The sequence below is a fragment of the Mya arenaria genome, chromosome 9 (genome assembly GCF_026914265.1).
Source record: "Mya arenaria isolate MELC-2E11 chromosome 9, ASM2691426v1".
Lineage (NCBI taxonomy): Eukaryota > Metazoa > Mollusca > Bivalvia > Myida > Myidae > Mya > Mya arenaria.
Window position 1 is genome coordinate 53,060,704 of NC_069130.1, and position 10,783 is coordinate 53,071,486.

At 36.1% G+C, this 10,783-nt stretch overlaps 1 protein-coding gene across 3 annotated transcripts; it reads left to right on the forward strand.

Annotated features, from left to right (window-relative positions):
• Positions 1–237: 237 nt before the first annotated feature.
• On the forward strand, positions 238–9,539 carry LOC128203741 (monocarboxylate transporter 6-like). Of its 3 annotated transcripts, XM_052905270.1 has the most exons (6): positions 464–602; positions 3,128–3,303; positions 3,820–3,963; positions 5,911–6,753; positions 7,338–7,575; positions 7,679–9,539. In XM_052905270.1, exons 1-5 carry the CDS (start codon positions 574–576, stop codon positions 7,550–7,552), a joined length of 1,407 nt encoding a protein of 468 aa, XP_052761230.1. In that variant the 5' UTR covers positions 464–573; the 3' UTR covers positions 7,553–7,575; positions 7,679–9,539. The 3 variants fall into 3 exon arrangements, with proteins under 3 accessions (XP_052761231.1, XP_052761230.1, XP_052761229.1); XM_052905271.1 differs by lacking the exons at positions 464–602; positions 7,679–9,539 and adding an exon at positions 238–454 and having other exon boundaries at positions 7,338–7,576; XM_052905269.1 differs by lacking the exon at positions 7,679–9,539 and having other exon boundaries at positions 7,338–7,576.
• Positions 9,540–10,783: the final 1,244 nt, after the last annotated feature.

A 10,783-nucleotide genomic window follows, 5' to 3' on the forward strand; every position in this document is an offset into this window, starting at 1 on the left:
AGCGTGACTAAAGGGATAATTTATAATTACCAACTTAAGATAAATATCATAATGTAAAGAAGATCTTAATTATGCATTTTCAAAACCACTTCATAGCCTGCGGTTGATTATAAAAAACATCCTACTTCAATCTCATTACTATACATATTTTATACTGTCTGAAAAGATGGGCTGGCAATTCAACAACAAAAATTAAACACTGGCTTAAATTACGCTCATATCTTTTGCAAAAAACATACATAATACAAAACGATATTATGCACAGCTTGAAGGATATTTAGTTTGTTGATTTAATAACGAGACAAGGAGTGTATCTTTCTATTCATAACAACAAAGCCCTCTACTCTATAGACTTCTTGCACTCCGACCAAATACGTTGCGAATAGCACTTCTAAATAACAATTGTAATACCGTGTTAAAATTATCAATATCATACGGATATAATGAAGTCTAGGTAGGACAATATTGTGCATAATAATACCACAGTGAGGGGAAATCTGTATATCTAAACGTAGGGGCGTAGCTAGACCGGAAAGAAATTGTAGGTCCGACTTGCTAGCTGGGATCGGGTGCATGATCCTCCAGAGTTTTCTACAATGCATGTAGGAGCGTTTTCCGGCATATTCACGCCCTCGTAACGCAAGTTCCACCACTTTACTGTGGTGCAAAGAAAAAGAGCTGTCGACACTTCCGTGGTGGAGCTGTGCCCTATGTTTACATGAACAAACGTGAGTATAATTTATATTTTATTTAATAATTTCATTTAACGGACATATTTATAAAATCGGAGAATGTGGTACCGTGTAAGAACACTTTTACTGTAGGCTGGTTACTATTTCGTTTCAATATTGTACAAACTGTTGTGCCAGGAGCTTTTCTCCCTAATCGGACTTGTGCATATTTTGAGATCTGATTGCATAGCAAGAACATTTCGGTGCTAACACACCCCGTTAGAACATTCCTACGCATGCAAACATAACTGTTATGTATAGTACCTATGCCGGAACACAACAAAACTGATAAGCACTTCTTAAAAAGAAAAAACATGCACATTTTTATAAAAGTGGTGGCGCTGATGCCCTAGTGGTGGCGCTGTCGAGTAGTGTCGGCGCTATCGCGTATGTTTTGCGCTTGAAGTGATATACAAATTTAACGCTTTTGGAATGAATACAAAGGTTGCTATGTTTATCAGATAGATACGTATAGTTCTATGGAAATATTAACAGCGCCTAGCTATTTGTTTTCCAAATAGGTTTCAATAAGGTTAATGTAGTTCGCGTAGAGTTCTGATTCCGCAAGAAGTCTGCATAACCAGCATAACAATAAATGATACACATAGCAACTTTTGTATTCATTTTAAAAGCGTTAACTTTTTTATATTACTCCAAGCGCAAAAACATACGCGATAGCGCCACCACTATCCGACAGCGCCACCACTAGGGCATCAGCGCCACCACTTTTATAAATATGTGCATTTTTTTCTTTTTAAGAAGTGCTTATCTGTTTTGTTGTGTTCCGGCATAGGTACTGTACATAACAGTTATGTTTACATACGTGAGAATGTTCTTACGGGGTGTGTAAGCACAAAAATGTACTTGCTATGCAATCAGATCTCAAAATATGCACAAGTCCGATTCGGGAGAAAATCTCCTGGCACCACGGTTTGCACAATATTGAAACGAAATAGTACCCAGCCTACAGTAAAGGTGTTCTTACACGGTATCACATTCTCCGATTTTCGAAATATGTCCGTTAAATGAAATTATCAAATACAATATAAATCATACTCACCTTTGTTCATGTAAACATAGGGCACAGCTCCACCACGGAAGTGTCGACAGCTCTTTTTCTTTGCACCACCGTAAAGTGGTGGAGCTGGCGTTTAGAGGCCGTGATATTCAAGAGTTGAAATTAAACATTTGTTGATTACCACATTCTACGGCTCAGTGCAAGAAAACAATTAAGTTACCTTTTTAAATTGTACACAATTTAGCTATCGAATCCGTCATAAGGTTCATACATTTTTAAATAAAAGAAAGTCAATTAATCAAACGATCTTTTACAGGAGTGGGAAATATATATAACGAATTACAGAAGGAATAAACATTTACAGTTTATGTATTTTATTGCAGAATGACAATTTGTTTTAAGACACACATACTTAGTTATAAGCTTCCCAACATTATTGTTAAACAATATCGCTGAGAAAATAAGAGAGGTATTAATACATATGTGTTAATTAAACGTAAGTTATAGTAGCTTTATTATTATTTCTAATGTACTTTGTACAATCCAAACTATTGACACTTTACCAAATACGTTCATTGTCCTCCATTGCCATATAAAAGCGTTCATATAACAAAGGGGGCAAATTTGCCCATGCGGTGTTATTTGCCCCGTAGGCGACAAAAATCGCCCATGGACTAATCTTAAGTTTTAACAATAGTGTCCATTTCAAATTTGCAACATCAAGAATGAGTCTTTAATGTAGTGATGTACTAGGAATTTAAACATCTTCATAAATAATAATATTTTATTTTCAATTCCAAGATAGTTTGAAAGATACATATATTAAGTTGAAATCTATTTTTCTTTCCTTACAACGCCGAAACAAATATATAGTATTTTAAAGTACTATTTGCATCTCGAATAAAATTAAAATCCACAACCGTTACGAGAGAAAGCAACTCGAATGAGTAAAGAATTAACACCTTTTATTATTCGCTCGATTTATGAACAGCTTGGCTTCGATAATTATAACAAAATAACGTTTAAAATAAACTAGAATGTGTTCCTTTTTCGAACGACCGAGGTAACGTGAAACTGATGAAGCTCGAAATGTCGAAACGATTGGCTTTAGAACTCTCTGTAATATAAATGCCCACATACAAAAGGTTAATACATATGTTACTATATAAAGTAACAGATTTGTACAGGGATTTTTCGATTATTTGCATGACTAAGCGATTATCAGTTTTGCCGCCCGGCCGATTTTCGATTATAATGTCGAAACATGTGAGGTTAGAACTCTTTGTAATATTAATACACACATACAAAAAAGTAACACTATTGCGAAGATCTTCACGGTGAAAAATCATTGCAAAGAAACACAATTTTAATATTTCAGTAAATGGTCAGGTCGATGGCGGCTGATGTTTGTCATATTCCTCGCGTTCAGCACCGTCGTCGGAATCTCATTCGCGATGGGCACCATCTTTCTCGACATTGAGGCTCACTTCCAGCAGGGACGCACCGCTATTTCCGGTCTAATAGCTGGCCTTATGGGCGTCGTCACCTCACTAGGTTGGTTAATCTTGTAATTCTGGCTTTTTAAGCTTTCTTACCAATTGCTCCATTAATGGATACGTCCCTAAATAATGCTAAATGTCTTATATTGATTTAAATAAGCACTGCGCTTTTTATTTTTGTATCATAAGCATGTGGTGAACAGAATGTTGAACGAATTGGTTTAGCTCTGTGTCACCTATTTTGAACGATTACAAGTCCAAAACATAGTGAGTTTTGCATTTTATGTATTGATGCGACGGGAAGCAAATTATCTGAAAGAATGATTGCACATTTACGAATTACTTCACGATTGAGGAAGTCGGTAGACCCGCATTAAAATTATAGACTCAGCTAAGACTAAACTTTGACAATAAACCAGACAACATGATTCCATGAATTGTTTTAATAAGATCTTACTATGATCCAGTATTAATAGTGAGTCGACACCCGCCAACAAATAAAACGGGGTTGACCTTAGTCGTATTATAAAGATATATTAATATCTGAAAAAAAAATGTTTTCATTTTCCAGGAATAGTAAGCGGCGCCGTAATTCGTCGAACAGGATTGTTCCGATCTTCTGTTATCGCCGCCATTTTGATTCCAATAGGCGTAACGTGCAGCTTTTTCGCCAAACGTCTTGAGCACCTGTACGTCAGCCTCGTTTTGGTTGGAGGTACCAAGTGAAGCATGTTCTTCGATATTCGTGTATCTGTGTTACATTTGTGTCACATTACCATATGTAAAATGCACTACATCTAAATCGCTGCAACAGTTGTCATAAAAAACTGCGTTATATGTGAACTATTTAAAACATCAGTCCGAAATCAGTGCTATTCAACGCTACAACACACGTTAAGTTTTTTTAAAAAGGCGCTTTCTACCTTCTTTAGCAATACTTAATACTCAATAAGGTGTATATTTTAAGACAAATGGTGCAGCATTCAATATTTGGTGTATACGTTACGACAAATGGTGCAGCGTTCAATATTTGGTGTATACGTTACGACAAATGGTGCAGGGTTCAATATTTGGTGTATACGTTACGACAAATGGTGCAGCGTTCAATATTTGGTGTATACGTTACGACAAATGGTGCAGCGTTCAATATTTGGTGTATACGTTACGACAAATGGTGCAGCGTTCAATATTTGGTGTATACGTTACGACAAATAGTGCAGCGTTCAATATTTGGTGTATACGTTACGACAAATAGTGCAGCGTTCAATATTTGGTGTATACGTTACGACAAATAGTGCAGCGTTCGACATATAGTAACGTAATATATGTGTAATATTACTTTGTGTACGGTCAAATGCATTTTACGTGCCATGATGTACTAGAAGTAGAAACTACAACTGTATTGCGTTTAAGGCCACGTTACTTAATAAGTGCACAACTAATATACGGCCGCACTGCCTTATTTTAACGATCTTCTTAACGTGGTTTCTGCGATATTTCTTGTAGGTATCATGCTGTCGTATCCTTGCAATACAAGTCGTAATACTTTGGGGATATTATGATAGGACTCTTTTTCGGTGACCTGTATCACGTTGAATTCGGTGTGTAAACACATAGCCGTTGATACCGCGGGCCGAGACGTTGACATGTTTACTCACCGAACGATACGTGATACATGTCACCAGAAAAACTTTTTATCGTAATTTCCTATTTATTATATACCTGTTTATTTAATTATTCCTTTTATTTTCGGTTTCAATTTAATTTAAAGTAACCGCCATCTGTCAAATGCGCGAATGAATTCGAATGTGTTATGTAGTTTTGTGTAATGAAGTCAAGGGAGGCTACTACAGCGAAACGAAGTCAGAAGTTACATACTTTACTTTAATGAGCAAAATAAGAACAAAATAGTTTACAAATTAACAGATTGCTTTAAACAGAACAGTAATTAATGTCACATCACAAAATAACAAAAACAACAAAAAAATATACTTATTTTGCGGGATACACTTATCCTCATGTCCTGTAGACGTAACGCGACCATTTTAAACAAAGGTAATATTCGTGGGATTTTTTTCATAAAATGCAGAATTGAGGGAAGTTCGTGAGTCAATCATTTTTTCTATCGATGACTCGAATTCGCCTTCTTCTTTGTATTGAAGAGCTGCACATAATTTTGATAATAACATGGATAATGCAACACTTTATGGATTTCGTAATGGCTCACTGAAGCAGCTATCCAGAAGCTGATGGAATGGGAGCGTTCTCTGATTTGCTTATCCTCACGGTCTTTTGAAGAAACTGGATTTTTACATGCTTCTGGAGCGTGTGTAAAATTAGATAATTTAACGTATCTAAAAGTTGACTGGTTTTACCAGTTGTTTGTTTTTGGTCACGCTATTTTTATCAACGTGAAAGTAGTTAAGAAATAACACGGTACTCGCATGATACGGAATCAGAAAACGACAGTATCACGATACGGATTTTTCAATAAGGCGTGTTGAAATTTCTCTGTTGGACATGGTAAAGAAATTTGATAGGAATTTGATTAAAAACGTACTCAAAGTAAAACTTGATATTTGTACAAATAGACCTTCATGTTATATTTAATACAAACACGAATTTATATCCATGTGGTAACATTCTTTATTTTAAATTTCAGGTTTGGGTATTAGTTTATTATACGTCGTTTGCATCACGACCATTAGTCAAGCGTTTACAGGACGACAACGTCACGTCTGCCTTAGCATTCTTGGCACAGGAACCGGACTTGCCGGTGTATTCTATCCCTTTCTTTTACCCAGTCTTGTGGAGGCTTTCGGGCTCATGGGAACATTTCTTGTGCTAGGTGGTGTCTTTCTTAATGTTTGGACTATACCCGTTCTCATTTATTGGAACCAGCCTAGAAAAATGACGTCAGAAATCCCAGACACTACTTGTGACAATGACAATGCAAGATGCGGCCCGAAAGCGGTGAATACTATTTGTGCATCAGGGGCTCTATATTGGCAACAGATAGTAAATGCTGCTCGGAAAGTAGTTCTCGAAATGCGAGAAGTGTTGTTCCTAGAAAATGTGCTCAATATGGTAGGAACGGGATTACTATTGGCTGTCAATAACGCTTACCTGACGTTACAGCTTGACATAGCTATCTGGCGCGGGTTATCACGTGAGGTCGGACTGAACGCTTTCGTTGTTGTGAACAGCGTAAACGTAATAGCCGGTTTAGTTACAGGCCTACTGAAGCAGATTCCGGGACTCAGCTACTCATGTTTGCTTATTGTCGTTGCGGTGTTTGGTCTGGCCGGAAGCCTTCTAATTCTACTCTCTTCCGGCGCGCCTCTGTATTTCTTAGCGTCCACCCTCATTGGTGTCTCCCTCGGTGGCGTCTTGACGTCGTCCCTGATTGGACTAAAGATTGTCCGACAGGAGCTGATCTCGGTGGCGTCAGGGACGCTCATTACCATGATTGGATTGATGACGGCCGTGTTGGGGCCTCTTTTGGGTAAGCAAATTGCAAACGCTGCTGCAAAACATCTGAGTCTATCTGCGTCTTTAATTCTGCGTTATATGCTGCAAAAGAAAAAAGATTTGACTTAGTCGAAAGGTATTAACCATTCAAGAAAGCTAAACATAGTCAATATGTACAACGTCGTTTTTAAGTTTAAAATAGAACGTCTTTAGAGGTAACGACCTAAAACAGCTCTGCCATAGATATATTAGTTTGAAATATGGGTATTCTGGTTTTGCTTGTCACTTGACTTTTCTTCAGGGGTGTTGTCAAGTAAGAATTGTGCAATGTTACGTTTACATCTTCAACATCTACAATAACGCTTCGTCGCAAATGCGACGCTCGGCTTTCTAGTTCCAGTTTCCTTAGTGAAATTACTTGAAAACTACCAACCAGAGTAATGAGACCTGCCATGCATGCACGATTAGTATCTTGCAACATGTGTACAAAGATTCATTAAAATACTCGACGTTCGAGTTATGAAGTTTTTCTATAAAGACGCCGACACAAACGCCGACGACAACGACGCCATAAGTATGTCAGTACAACGAGCTAAATTTTGTTTATACCTTTTACAGGATACTTTCGTGACATCAGCAGTGACTACAACCTCATGCTTTACATCGCCATTACGATTGACGTACTGGTTGTGATTCTTTATGTCACAGCATTCCTTGCGAGAAGGCCACGTGGCTATGACGTCACAATGGATACAAGACGAGACACCCCAAAGGCTGAACTTATTTCATTCCATGATAATAAAGAGATGCCTCGGTTTAGCCTTCATCAGTGATTATTAACATAAATTTAAAACTCGTATGTGTCACTTTGGATTTATTTCTTTAAAGAAATTGTATTGGTTTGGAATTTATTTCATCTGCTGCAATGTACTTAAGGTTTTTACTCTTGCTTAATATAGATGGCAGCAACACCAGGAAAGTTGTAAACAGAACCGTTGATCGACCCTGACCTACTGACAGCAAAATAACTGTTATCCTAATCCTAATGCTGTATACTCGTCCAGCTCGTTATTAAGAACTGGAATTGTAAGATTTTTGTATTTAATATATTTTGATCGTGATACGAATACCAATCAAAGGTATTTGAGAACCATGAACAAATTGTATACATGATACTTACAGTGTTACGAAAGATAATTTTTCAGGTCATGCTTATATTGAATAAGTAGAATTTAATGTCTTAACTCGAAAAGTGCACAATTTTTTTTCATTAATCCTGGTGTTCCAATGCCCTTATAGTTTGATTCACAATAAGTACTGCACCTTTATAAGTTGAACAACATTTGCAAAATAAATGCAACAAAAGCGTTAATGTTATCCTCAAAGACACATTTTATTCAATCCAAAAATTTAGAACTGTTCTAGTACTGGTTTACTTTTAATTATAGAAACTTAAACTTTATCCAAAGACCCAAGATCAAAGAAGTTTGCTCTTATATATAAAATAAGAATGTTTTTGAAGAATATTTACAATTTATCAAGAATTTTCACTCAAATTCTATAAGAATCTTGTTAATTCTAAAACATTTAGACATGAGATAAATAGAGAATTTATGAACATTCTAAACATATCCCCCCAAAAAAACAGTCCAGACCTATAATAGGGTTGCAACATGAATCTAGATCAGCTTACAAAATAGAATTAAACTATATAATAATGCATCAATGAATTTAGAATACATACCTGTGTAAAAATCGAAATGAAATATTATGAATTTTCATGTCGATTTGTCGAAAACTGTCGCGAGAATGACACTGGCATGCATCATTGTTATATTATATTAAACGTTTCATTTGTCATCTAAATAGTGATTGACTTGCATGTATGCATTGCATAAAACTCAAATGGTTAATAATTGTTTACGTCAATAATACAAAGGTGTACCGTATAAATATAAAACATTATATTTCATTGTACTATATTGTCATAGCATAACTCTTAAATGTGCAATAATTCATTGTTTCGCTTACATTTACATTATTTGCTCTGCCGGTGTTATCAACGGTGCATTTGCGCCGCCAATGTCTGTCCCGTTAGTATGAGGTTTCATTTAACTCAGGTCACGCGTGCATTTCATGCTCGACTACTTAATATATAAAGCGATGATATTTATATTCGACAGAAATAAATATTTCTTTAGACCATTTTTGACATGTAAATAATAATATATTTTTGACATTACACGTGAAACATCTTTATTAAATATAAACACAATATGATTATTGATAACTATCTGGATTTGTGACCAAAATTGAAAAATACATTTGAAGTAAGTTTGTGTTTTTTAAAAGATTCATTTACGCTTGAAGAAAGTGTATGTATTTGTTTCTCTCAACTCCTATGTGGAATTTTAAAACAAGAGAATGTTTTGTTTTTTTTCCAAAATGGGAAAATAAAGATGCATGCTTGTATTTTACTAGCGACCATAATAACGACAAATATAAACGTTTAAAATATGATAGTTGATAATTAAAAAGTTAATCTAAATTAATCTATATTTTTCATGAGCAGTAATAACATACATTTAAGATACTACTAAAAGATGTAACCATTAATTATATGATCGATGCATTTTGTTAATCATTTGATACGTGCTGACGGCGATCTTTTTATTTAATTTTAAGTGATCTCTACGCAAACAATGCAGCTTATTTGTGAAAGCTATCAAGGTTTGATGTAAGGAATCTGACATCTAAGAATGTTTCTTTTATATCGCCAATTACATTATATGTTCGAGCTCCGACAAACAATATACTGATTTGCAAAGAACAGGAAATAGAGGGTTTCATATGCCGATGCAAGTTTGGTTAATTCACAAGTACAGTTAGTTCATTGCAATCACAGACAAAAAACTAGAGATTGCTTTTTTGAATAAGCGCTTGTTTCCCCTATTGTGTGGTCGTAGCTAATAAAAATGATGGACATGAAATTTGTAATTTTGGACTGGAGACGAACAAACAGTGAAGTTTGGTTTCTTCACCCTTATTTAATAGTGAACATCTACTGCATGAGATCAGTGGTCCTATGAATATTAAGACTATGTGTGATAGATGGATGTCAGGAGTACCATTTAGTTTTATTTCAATCTGGAGTATGCAATCATCACAGATGGTTTGTGGGCAGCTGACGACTGCATATGTGATGTTATGGTAGCTGTAATGTTTTGGAATTACAACATATTCTTTGAAGTTGCCATTTTTATCTTCACCTCAAGGTACGGCGACCTTGACCTGTGACCTACTGATGACAAAATAAATATGTTTCATCTCAAAGTCATGACCAACTAGCATACCAAGTATAAAGTTTCTTGATGCAAGCGTTCTTTAGTTATTGAGCGGAATCCGTTTCTTCACCTCAATGTCACGATGACCTTGACCTCTGACCTACTGATCTCAAAATCAGAGTCATCTACTAGTCAATACTAACTAGCGTACCAAATATGAAGTTCCTGGGTACAAGGGTTCTTTAGTTTTTGAGCAGAAACCATTTTAAGCTTAAGGTCACCGTCAACATATCGATTTTACCTGAAGGTAACCGCGACCTTGACCTTTGATCTTTTGATCTTAAAATCAATAGGAGTCATCTACTAGTCATGAACAACTAGAATACCAAGTGTGAAGTTCCTGAACCAAAAGATTCTTTAGTTATTTAGCGGAAACCGTTTTTTTCAACTCAAGTGTACCGCGACCTTGACCTTTGACCTATTGATCACAAAATCAAGATTGGTCATGTACTTGGCATGACCAACCAGCATACCAAGTATGAAGTTCCTGGGTTTAAGTGTTCTCTAGTTATTGAGCGGAAACGAAGTGTGACGTAGAGACTGACGGATATGACAAATCTATATGTCTCCCCATGAATGGGGGAGACTATAAGTATCTTCCATGGTCGAGAGTGTAAGATAGGTTTATTCCGACCCGAGCGTAGGGTGTTTACCGAGTTTCCTCAAAACACCTTGCGCGAGGGTCGGGATGAACTTATCTTACACGAGCGGCTATGGAAG

Coding starts and splice junctions, on each gene's coding strand:
- LOC128203741 (XM_052905270.1), top strand. CDS start 574: ATGATCCTCCAGAGTTTTCTACAATGCAT. Junction 3,304..3,819: donor GGGCGTCGTCACCTCACTAG/GTTGGTTAATCT, acceptor TTCATTTTCCAG/GAATAGTAAGCGGCGCCGTA. Junction 3,964..5,910: donor CAGCCTCGTTTTGGTTGGAG/GTACCAAGTGAA, acceptor TTTAAATTTCAG/GTTTGGGTATTAGTTTATTA.